We start from the raw sequence: 12,207 nt of genomic DNA, 5'->3' as shown, positions 1-12,207 counted from the left end.
CTCCTCCTCTTCTTCTTCTTCTTCTTCTTCTTCTTCTTCTTCTTCTTCTTCTTCTTCTTCTTCTTCTTCTTCTTCTTCTTCTTCTTCTCCTTCTCCTCCTCCTCCTCCTCCTCCTCCTCTTCTTCTTCTTCTTCTTCTTCTTCTTCTTCTTCTTCTTCTTCTTCTTCTTCTTCTTCTTCTTCTTCTTCTTCTTCTTCTTCTTCTTCTTCTTCTTCTTCTTCTTCTTCTTCTTCTTCTCCTCCTCCTCCTCCTCCTCCTCCTCCTCCTCCTCCTCCTCCTCCTCTTCTTCTTCTTCTTCTTCTTCTTCTTCTTCTTCTTCTTCTTCTTCTTCTTCTCCTCCTCCTCCTCCTCCTCCTCCTCCTCCTCCTTCCTCCTCTCTTGCGTCCTTCTGTTCCTCCTCCTCCTCCTCTTCATCTCCTCCTCCTCCTTTATAGCAACATTCTGGGATTTTATTTAAGACATTACAACTAGTCCTTTATGAGTTTGAAGGAAATCGGGCATTTTTTTTTATCAGCAAATCCCTCTAAGGATTACATCAAGATACACTGGACCTTCAGCAAGATATTATATGCAAGTAGAACATCAATAATCAATAAAATGTGATACCTTAAAAACTAATGAAGGTGTTATGCACGGGACACCGTTTTGCGATTTGTATACATTCCTGATATTCAATTATTATTATTATTTGCACATCTGAGATTTGATTGAATAATGAATTAAATGGTTAATGGGGCATAGTGAAGAATGTTTGAAACTATACCATCAAACTTTATGGACTTAAAATTCATAGCGTTTATCTTTACATCTTTCTCCGGGTCACTAGTTGTCATTGTCTGCTTTGTTTTGCTATTTTCTGTTTGTTGGTTTGTTTTAATTAAAGCAGAATTCTGTTATTGTTTAAAAAAGGCAAAGCAGGTGAAAGGTCAAGTTAGCTTAACCTGGCCTGGCATTCACAGTCAGTTGTGGTTGCACTGAGCTATCAAAGCTTGTAAAGATTCCGCGATGGCAATGATAATAGGAATACGGGTAGACTAAACTGTCCTTATCAGATGCCTGAAATATATTTAGCATTTCTTGGCCTTTTATAGTCTTCCTAATCTAATATTTACACCCTGGTGCATATCTCATCTTTGTCGGCTGCTTATCGGCAGAAAACCTAAGAGACTCCTCTTACCCATCGTAAAACCTTCTAGTGTCAAACCTCTTTATCAATGTATACTTTACCCAAGATGGATTTACATAAGTAAAATACTCTTCTATCAAATCTTCCATCAGTGTAAATTTTCTCGAGATGGATTTATAAAACCCCACCGCCAGTTATTTGAACTCTTTGGGCAATAGCTTACTTAAAACGTCTCGCCTTTCACTTTTCAAACTGCTGGAACTTTGGCCAGGGACGGGAAAGTTGGAGAGATGGCAAGGCAAATGTTAGAACGTGGAACGTGGAATAATAGACTTAGAAGGGTCCTCTAGTCCAACCCCCTGTTCAGGTAGGAGACCGTATACCGTGTCAGATATCTGGTTGTCCGGTCCCTTTTTGAAAACCTCCAGTGATGGAGCACCCAGAACTTCTTTTTTTTTTAAAAAAAAAAGAAGTTTTATTAATTTTCCAATTTTACATCCAGATATTTAGGAAGCAACGTGGTGATTGGGTAATCAGTAGTCCAATAACAAAATCTTTTGTATATATCTCAGGTTACATCATCAAAAATTCCCTATTTCCCTTAATTTGTTGTTCTTAGTTGCAAAGTCATGTCCGACCCATCGCGACCCTATGGACAACGTTTCTCCAAACCTTCCTGTCCTCTACCATCTTCTGGAGTCCATTTAAGCTCACGCCTACTGCTTCAGGGACTCCATCCAGCCACCTCATTCTCTGTCGTCCCCTTCTTCTCTTGCCCTCAATCTTTCCCAGCATTAGGCTCTTCTCCAGTGAGTCCTTCCTTCTCCTTAGGTGGCCAATTAGATATAGATATAGATATATAGATATAGACATGTTGTTGTTAGCTGTGAAGTCATGTCCAACCCCTTGAGACCCCATGGACAACGTTCCTCCAGGCCTTCCTGTCTTCTACCATCTTCTGGAGTCCATTTAAGCTCACACCTACTGCTTCAGGGACTCCATCCAGCCACGTCATTCTCTGTCATCCCCTTCTTCTCTTGCCCTCAATCTTTCCCAGCGTTAGGCTCTTCTCCAGTGAGTCCTTCCTTCTCATTAGGTGGCCAAAGTATTTGAGTTTTAGCTTCAGGATCTGGCCTTCTAAAGAGCAGTCAGGGTTGATCTCCTCCAGGACTGACAGGTTTGATCACTTTGCAGTCCAATGGACTCGCAGGAGTCTTCTCCAGCACCAATTTCCCTTAATTACTATATCACAATCAAGTTAATACATTTCTAATTGTAACACGATCAGTTAAAACATTTATCCATATATTTTTACTTAAACTTATCATGTCCTGTTTTTAAATTTTACCTAATTTCAATTACAGTGCTCCAATTTAGCCTTTAAAATCCATAATATTTAGCTTTCGGGTAACCCAATTTTCCCCCTATTTCATTACATAGTAGTTGTCATATCTAAAATACACATGTATAGACCTACACCTCTACATGTATATGACATATGAATATTAAACACTCTCCATCTTGAATATATAACGGAAGGAGGAAGCTTGAGAGTTCACAAGGTTCATACTGTAAATTGTCCTTACCTGTCCTCCTTATATATTTCATCCTGCTCATTTTAGATTGAAGCTTATTGGACTAAGGCAGGGGTAGGCAACCTTGGCTCTTTTATGACTCTTGGACTTCAACTCCCAGAATTCCTGAGCCAGCCATGCTGAGGGGAAAGGGAGAGGTTTCCAAGCTGAGCCATGCTGGCTCAGGAATTCTGGGAGTTGAAGTCCACGAGTCATAAAAGAGCCAAGGTTGCCTACCCCTGGCCTAGGCCTAGGCTACTTTATGACTCGTGGACTTCAACTCCCAGAATTCCTGAGCCAGCCATGCTGAGGGAAAATGGAGAGGTTTCCAAGTTGAGCCATGCTGGTTCAGGAATTCTGGAAGTTGAAGTCCACGAGTCATAAAAGAGCCAAGGTTCCCCACCCCTGGCCTAAGGTCAACCAGAAATTTTGTGAGCTGGGAGGTTCAGATTTGAATTCTTCCAATCCTGTTCTGGGTTTCTAATGAACAGTGTCTCCCGTTCATTTCCTAAATGCCCAAAGAGAGAGAGAAGAGTCCAATCCTTAAGGCGGAGGTGGGGAACAATGGCCGCTTTATGACTGGTGGACTTCAACTCCCAGAATTCCTGAGCCAGCCGTGGTGGCTCAGGAATTCTGGAAGTCCTACCAGTCAGGAAGAGGCCATTGTTCCCTGCCTCTGCCTTAAGGGACTATGCCCCAGGAGAAAGGGACCTACCGAAGAATTGTCCAAGGTTGGACATGTGTCCATGTGAAAACTTTCTCAGTAGACATCCTAGACCACAGGTCTGCAACCCGCACCTCCGGAGCCGCATGCGGCTCTTTCAGCCGTCTCCTGTGGCTCCCAGTCCTCTGCCATGTGCAGTCCAAAAAAAAAAAAAGTGGGACTAAAAAAGTTCAACCAATCAATTCAAATTTGCAGGGGAGGTGCATATCTCGCCTTGGCTCCACTCTTCAGTCAAACCCTGTTCTGTGCATGCGCACATGTATGTGCACGCGTACACATTTTTTGCGGCTCCCAGTTTTTCCTTTTGTGAGGGAACCGGTTCCGAGTGGCTCTTCCACTGTTTCAGGCTGCTGACCCCTGCACTAGACACACAACAGTAGTAGGAATAAAGCTGGTGTAAAGTGTTACCGGTTTATTTAGATATCCTCACCATCTTCCTTGACTAAGTCCCCAGATTAGTAGATATTGATCTGGGGAAAATAGAGAAGTTAAAAGAGAGGGGGAGGGAGGGAGGGAGGGAGAGAGAGAGAGATATTGGTGTAGTGGTTAAGGTACTGGCCTAGAAAGCAGGAGACAGTGAGTTCTAGTTCTGCTTTAGACAGGAGAGCCTAGTGAGATGACTTTTGGCCAATCACCAGGAGACGGCGAGTTCTAGTTCCACCTTAGGCAGGAAAGCCCAGTGAGATGACTTTGGGCCAATCACCAGGAGACGGATTGTGGTGGGAATATAAGGAGAAGGAAGGCATATTGGGCACGTTCAGCACTGGTGAATTTCTTCCATAGTAATGAAGATTGAATGAGAGATCTAATAAATAAATATATAAACCAATAAATAAACAAGCACTGGCCCCCAGAGATGGAGGGGGCTTCCAGTTCCCATCTCGAAGATTGAGGGTGCTCAAGTGGTCATATAAGGAATTAAGGGGTTCAGCTTTCTTGTGTTTCATCTCTGTATGAGATGTTGAGGTGCTGATTGTGTTTGTTCATCTCTCTCTCTCTCTCTCTCTCTCTGTTTCTCTCTCTTTCATAGCAAGAACGGCTCCAGCTTGACCGGCTGAAGAATCAACTTTCCGATGCCATTCAACGATATGGAACAATACAAAAGGTAGGAGAGAAGGGAAGACCCTGGAATGGGGAGAAGTTCTGTTCTGTTCTTTTTTTTTCTTCCTTCCTTCCCTCCTTCCTTCTGTCTCTCCATCTCTCCCTCACTTCTCTTTCTTTCTTTCTTTCTTTCTTTCTTTCTTTCTTTCTTTCTTTCTTCCTTCCTTCCTTCCTTCCTTCCTTCCTTCCTTCCTTCCTTCCTTCCTTCCTTCCTTCCTTCCTTCATCTTCATTTCCTTCATTCCTCCCTTCCTTCCTTCCCTCCCATACCTTCATTTCCTTCCTTCTCTCCCTCTCACCCACACACTTCCTTCCTTTCTTCCTCCCTCCCTTCCTTCCCTCCCACACCTTCATTTCCTTCCTTTCTCCCTCCCTCTGTCCGTCCCTTCCTCCCTCCCCCCTTCCTTCCTTCCTTCCTTCCTTCCTTCCTTCCTTCCTTCCTTCCTTCCTTCCTTCCTTCCTCATCTTCATTTCCTTCATTCCTCCCTCCCTTCCTTCCCTCCCATACCTTCATTTCCTTCCTTCTCTCCCTCTCACCCACACACTTCCTTCCTTTCTTCCTCCCTTCCTCCGTTCCTCCCTCCCTCCCACACCTTCATTTCCTTCCTTTCTCCCTCCCTCCCTCCGTCCGTCCATTCCTCCCTTCCTCCCTCCCTCCCCCCTTCCTTCCTTCCTTCCTTCCTTCCTTCCTTCCTTCCTTCCTTCCTTCCTTCCTTCCTTCCTTCCTTCCTTTTCATTCTTTTCCAGTTGATCCTTTGTAAATGGTCTGGTGGCATCAGAGGCTGGGATGGAGTGGCATATTATTATTATTATTTTCAAAAACCCTGCTTTTGAAATCAAAATGACCACAGCTTTCTTAAAAGCCTATGTCTTCAAGGCTAACCTATAATGCTGATTTATTTCCTCCTCTTTTTTGGGGTGGGGGATAGTATTGTAAACATATGCTAAGACATGTCCTTGCTATACTGTTTTTGCTGTTGTGTTTCTGTTGTTGTTGTTGTTGTTGTTACTACTATTACTATTATTCCACTGACATTGTTATTATTATTTCTCAACTGGCAGAAAATTGCAGAGAAGTCCAAGGCTCTGTTTCCTGTAAGGCAGAGGAGTAAAAAGCAGGTAAGGGTACTTTTCTTTAAGGAGAATAATTTTCAAGCTTCTGAATTTCCCTCTCGATTCTGTCTACCTGGTTTTTTATGACTCAAAATGTTCGGGTTTCTTTTGCTCCTTGCCTGCAAAGGGACTTTCGGCCTTTTCTCATAATTCTCCCCAGATCAAAGCCTAAAATATTAGATGGTCTAAATCAGGGGTCTTCAAACTTGGCAACTTTTAAGACTTGTGGACTTCAACTCCCAGAATTCCTCAGCCAGCCAAGTTTGAAGACCCCTAGTCTACATCTTCATATGGGGATACTGGGTGTTAGTGGAACATAAGGATAGTTGCAAATGCAGAATTAGCACTAAAGTCATGGCTGACTTTAGGGCACGCTGCACAATTCCGTTTCTTGTCTGAGGGAGCCAGCATTGTCTGAAGACATTTTTGGTGGTTATGTGGTCAATGTGGCCAAAGGTGTACGGAATCCTATTCTATTCTATTCTATTCTATTCTATTCTATTCTATTCTATTCTATTCTATTCTATTCTATTCTATTCTATTCTATTCTATTCTATTCTATTCTATTCTATTCTATTCTATTCTATTCTATTCTATTCTATTCTATATTCCAATACCTCTTCTCTTCTCTTCTCTTCTCTTCTCTTCTCTTCTCTTCTCTTCTCTTCTCTTCTCTTCTCTTCTCTTCTCTTATTTCAAAAAAAGGAAACAGATTTACACTGTTGAAAACACTAGAAAGAATAATCGTATAACAAAAGATGTGGCAGAGCCAGGGGGCGGTGTCAAGAGAGGACTTAGCCTAGAGTCGTTACGTTTCTACAAACGCTTCATGTCCAGCTCCCCTTGAATTCTGTGACTCTTATCCAGTGCCAATTTAGTGCCAATTTAGTTTGGGCACTCGGTCTCTAAAAGGTTCGCCATCACTGAACCAGACCCAATGACAGTTTCCCCCCACCCACCCACCCCCCGCATGCCATCACTCTTCTAAACCAGGGCTTTTCAACCGGTGGTACGCGTACCACTGGTGGTATGCGAGCACCAGGCTGGTGGTACGTGGCATCGCCTTCTCCCCCCTCCATTGTGTGTTGGGCCCATGGGGCCCGACAGCTGCTTTATAGTTGATCAGCACTTCTTTGGGGCTGTCAGGGCTCAGCGGAAGCACCAGGATCAGCGCCAGGCTCCAGCTGGAGCTGGGCACTGATCCCCAAAGAAGCGCTTATCAGCTGGAAAGAAGTATTGATCCCTGCTCGCGCGCACGCACACACACACACATACACACACACACAGAGAGAGAGTTACAGCTGAAGGCATTTCAGCCTTCAACTACGGCTCCCAGCGTTTGCCCCCCTCGCATGGCTTCTGATTGGCCCTGTGCCCAGGCACCCCCGGAGAAGCGTGGTCCCATCCGACGCACACATGGCCCGCTACTCTCCCATCGCCATTTGCAGGCCTGCTGTAGAGCGGCTGGGGAAGGAGCCGTGGAGGCGGGAGTGTGGCTAGCAAATCCCCGCCGTAGTGAGGCTGCAGAGATGCCGCGTCCTCCCAGTCCTCCGCACTCTGTCTGTCGCCTCAGTGCCGCACCTGTCTTCCGTGTGGCCGTCGCCACCGCTGTCTTTTTCTGACGGGCGCGTCCCCGAGGAGGCCATTGGGTGCCACCCGCCCAGGCTCTGCCCCCACCCCGACGCCACCGTCTGAGGGTGGATTTCTGGCCTCCCTCTGCGCGTCTCCGATAAGGAGCAAAGCGCCTCGTGTCTTCTGAGGCAGCCGAAGACCGCGTGGGAAAGAACGATCTTTATGGAAGCCCAATTTCGGGACTTTAAGGGTAACTGCAACGGAAGCGTGACTGTGTCTGATACCTCCCTATGTTGGACTTCAGAAAGCGGTTTTCCTACCCCCCCCACCCCCCCGGCCATTGACTTCGCTTGTCAAAAAGTTGCAAAAGGTGATCACATGACCCTGGGACACTGTGACCATCATAAGTATGAATCAGTTGCCAAGCATCCAAATGTAAATCACACGACCCTGGGGACGGTGCAACAGTCCTAAGTGTGAAAAATGGTTATAAGTCACTTTTTTTCAGTGCCGTCGTAACTTTGAACAGTCACTAAGTGAATTGTTGTAAGTTGAGGACTACCTGTACTTTATCATTTTTTCCCTTTTTTTTTTTTGGTCACGTTTTTGACACCTTGCTGGGCAACTGGTGGTACTCGGATACTGCCTTATCCTAAAAGTGGTACAATGGGTGAAAAGGTTGAAAAGCCCTGTTCTAAACAACTAATTCCCACATCACCGTCAAACTATCCAGTAGGCCTGCCTTACAAGTAAGCTTCTCATCCTTCCTATTAGCTATTTCCTTATCTTGCGATGACTATAACTTTGTCGCTTGTATCTTACAATTTATATTAATTGTTTTGTTTAGTGTCCTGGTATGATTTATGCTGATTGTTTCTTTAGTATCCTATGGGTGAGTGTAGTGTCTTACGATTTATGATGAAACTTTTTTTTTAGGATTATAATCATGATTTATCGCTTGTTGCTCGTATGTGCACTGAGAGCTTCTGCAGCGGAGACAAGCTCCTTGTGGCTTCAGTCACACTTGGCCAATAAAGAATTCTATAATTCTATAAAAGGAGAGGAATGTCAAGGGGGCTCTTCAAAGAACTAAAGTTTATTAATAGAATAGAACAAAAAGGTATTTGTGGAATGCAGTAGCAATGGATGGGCGTGTGTGTGTGTGTTTGTGTGTTGTTGTTGTTAGTTGCGAAGTCGTGTCCATCGTGACCCCATGGACAACGTTCCTCCAGGCCTTCCTGTCCTCTACCATCTTCTGGAGTCCATTTAAGCTCACGCCTACTGCTTCAGGGACTCCATCCAGCCACCTCATTCTCTGTCGTCCCATTCTTCTCTTGCCCTCAATCTTTCCCAGCATTAGGCTCTTTTCCAGTGTGTCCTTGCTTCTCATTAAGTGGCCAAAGTATTTGAGTTTCAGCTTCAGGATCTGGCCTTCTAAAGAGCACTCAGGGTTGATCTCCTCTAGGACTGACCGGTTTGATCGCCTTGCAGTCCAAGGGACTCGCAGGAGTCTTCTCCAGCACCAGAGTTCAAAGGCTTCAGTTCTTTGGCGCTCGGCCTTTTTTATGGTCCAACTTTCACAGCCATTGTTTGCATGTGTGGAGCCCATAACCACTTTATTTGTTTCTTTGTTCATCTATTGGATATTTATCCTACCTTTATTGCTATATAAAAATTCAAAGGGTGGGGGGGGTGTAAACATTCATAATACTCCTCCCTCCTCCTCTTTTTCCTAACCTTTTGAGAGGGGTTAGGTTGAGAGAAACTGGGCCAAAGTCAACCAGCTGACTTTCATCCCTATGGCAGGATTAGAACTCAGCCTCTCCCAGTGATTGGCATAAAGTCACCCAGTCGGCTTTCATGTCTAAGTGTAGGAGATGACCTGATGCTAAGGCGGGACTAGAATTCACAGTCTCCTGGTGATTAGCCCAAAGTCACCCAGCTGGCTTTCATGGCTAAGGCGGGACTAGAATTCACAGTCTCCTGGTGATTAGCCCAAAGTCACCCAGCTGGCTTTCGTGCCTAAGGCAGGACTAGAACTCACAGTCCCCTAGGGATTGGACCAAAGTCACCCAGCTGGCTTTCGTGCCTAAGACAGCACTAGAACTCACCATCTGCAGGTGATTGGCCTAAAGTCACCCACGTTGTTTCCTGCCACTAAACTACACCACCGCATCAAATTCGCTCACCTCTTCCTGCTACTGTGTTTTTTCTTTCCTGTTTACATCACTTCTACAATGCTCAAAGGAAGCGTGCGCTGACCCTCGGCTTCGATTCACCATTTAAAAAAAATCAAAATCAAAACCTGAGTTTGCATAGATTCCTCTTTCATGCTATTTAACCGGTTAACATAAAACCCCACCAGAGATAAACTCTGCTAAGTGCTCTCTGAACACCATTTGAATCCTAATTATATATATATAGCTCAGGAAAAATGTGCAGAAGGGGAAAAAAATAGCAATTTGAAAGCTGAAGGAGCCTTCTGTTATGTTGAAGGCCTTCTTATGAGGGTGGTAGTTGAGTAAAAAGACTTTAGTGTGAAGTGTGGAGCACGGACACAAAAGCTCAGCAGAGGCCAAATTATTCTTTTTAATTTCTTTGGAAAAGGTGAGAGTATACATCTTTCGTGTTTGGGGCCGTATGGCGGCAGTTTTGTGCCCAGCCGTCAGAAGATCTCTGAATTTCAAATTGGCTGCTGGTTGTCGCTTGCTGGTCTCAGGTTTCTGATTCCCAGCCCACACATACACACCTTTTTAATGGAGCTCCTGGGATGATGTTCAATGCTGGTGTTTAACTCTTCAGGTAGAACACTACCCAGTATGTGAGATTAATGGACCATGCGGATTCTGGAAGGGAAGGGAAATGTTGATTTGATGGTTGGAATGCTTGATATAGGCCTGTGGAGAATGGAATAGGAATAGAGTAGAGTAGAGTAGAGTAGAGTAGAGTAGAGTAGAGTAGAGTAGAGTAGAGTAGAACTGGAAGGGACCTTGGAGGTCTTCTAGTCCAGCCCCCTGTCTAATCTCTTCTTAAAATCCTCCAGTGATGGAGCGCCCATGACTTCTGGTGGCAAGCTGTTCCGCTGGTTAATTGTCCTCGCTTTTAGGAAGTTTCTCCTTAATTCAAGGTTGCTTCTTTCCTTGATTAGTTCAGTCAATCAATCAATCAATAAATCAGAATAGAGCTGGAAGGGACCTTGGAGGTCTTCTAGTCCAGCCCCCTGCTCAAGCAGGAGAACCTACACCGTCTCAGACAGGTGAATCTCTAGTCTCCTAATAAAAATCTCCAGTGATGGAGTGCCCACGATTTCTGGTGGCAAGCTGTTCCACTGGTTAATTGTCCTCACTGTCAGGAAGTTTCTCCTTAATTCCAGGTTGCTTCTCTCTTTGATCAGCTCCCAACCATTGTTTCTCATCCTTCCTCTGGTGCTCTGGTGAACAACCTGGCCCCCCTCTGCCTTGTGGCAGCCCCTCAAATACTGGAATGCTGCTATCATGTCTCCCCTCTTTCTTCTTTTCTTTAAACTGGCCAAACCCAAGTCCCGCAGCCGTTCTTGCTATGTTTTAGTCTCCAGCCTTGGATCGCCTTAATTGCTCTTCTCTGAACTTTTTCCAAACTCTCAACATCTTTTTTTTTGTGATATGGTGAGCAAAACCGGCTGCAGTATTCCAAGTGTGGTTCTGTTTCCCATCATTTTTCTTTTCTTTTCTAAAACTCTCCTCTTCTTCTGAGGAGATGAGATTCTTGGAAGAAGGAAAAATGAATAACAACAACATTCCATGGCATACATCCCTAGCTTTCTTTTTAAAAGTGCCCCAAATAATATGAAAGTGAAAGTTGAACCATAAGAAAGGCTGAGCGCCAAAGAATGGAGGCCTTTGAACTCTGGTGCTGGAGAAGACTCCTGCGAGTCCCTTGGACTGCAAGGCGATCAAACCGGTCAGTCCTAGAGGAGATCAACCCTGACTGCTCTTTAGAAGGCCAGATCCTGAAGCTGAAACTCAAATACTTTGGCCACCTAATGAGAAGGAAGGACTCACTGGAGAAGAGCCTCATGCTGGGAAAGATTGAGGGCAATAGAAGAAGGGGACGACAGAGAATGAGGTGGCTGGATGGAGTCACTGAAGCAGTAGGCGTGAGCTTAAATGGACTCCAGAAGATGGTAGAGGACAGCAAGGCCTGGAGGAACGTGGTCCATAGGGTCGCGATGGGTCGGACACGACTTTGCAGCTAACAACAACAACAAATAATATATTCCCTGCCTATAACCATCCCACGGATGCTGAAATTGTTCTTATTGACACAATGATGCCTCCTTTTGTGAGGCTCACAGTGTAAATAGGTTGGAGGAGCAATCTCAGAGTAGAGATAAGAATAAACTTGATTCCTCAAGGGGAAGCACACCAAGCGGAGTAAAAGAAGAGAGATGATGCATTTTGTTCATCAAAATGCATTTTTCAAGAAAAGGAACATTTCAAAACGGAAAAGTGTTTTGTTTTGTTTTGTTTTTTTCTGCACGCAAAACCCGGAGATGGAAGACAAATGGGAAATAGGAGGCAGGCTATGTTGGCGGGCTTTTTATTAATTACTTTTTTTAAAAAAAATCTAGCAGGTAATTGTGTTAAAGTGTGTTTCATCGCAAAAAAGGGGAGGGGGCAGGAAGGACTCCCTGTTTCTCCCTCCCTCCCCCACCCCAAACCTCAAGGCTACTGCTTGGAAAAGAAGTATTTGCATTAGAAAAGGCCAGTCCGACAATCCCCCTTAATAAAGCAAGAGTAAAAGACATCTCAACAAAAGTGTGTATAGTCAAGGCCCTGGTTTTCCTAGTTGCAGTGTATGGCAGTGACAGTTGGATCATAAGAAAGGCTGAACGCCAAAGAATTGAGGCCTTTGAACTATGGTGCTGGAGAAGACTCCTGCAAGTCCCTTGGACTGCAAGGCGATCAAACCGGTCAGTCCCAGAGGAGATCAACCCTGACTGCTCTTTAGAAGGCCAGA

General features: G+C 44.8%; 1 protein-coding gene across 1 annotated transcript in view; it reads left to right on the top strand.

Moving 5' to 3' along the window:
- Positions 1-12,207, top strand: part of TSNARE1 (t-SNARE domain containing 1) — a 311,342-nt gene that overhangs the window by 142,102 nt on the left and 157,033 nt on the right. Inside the window, exons 6-7 of the mRNA XM_081323072.1 lie at positions 4,455-4,529; positions 5,587-5,643. Of these exons, the coding sequence (XP_081179198.1) occupies positions 4,455-4,529; positions 5,587-5,643 (132 nt within the window). The remainder of the gene's footprint in view (positions 1-4,454; positions 4,530-5,586; positions 5,644-12,207) is intronic.

Source organism: Vipera berus, assembly GCF_964194415.1.
Source record: "Vipera berus genome assembly, chromosome: 3".
NCBI lineage: Eukaryota > Metazoa > Chordata > Lepidosauria > Squamata > Viperidae > Vipera > Vipera berus.
This window is presented reverse-complemented; position numbering and strand designations above follow the sequence as displayed.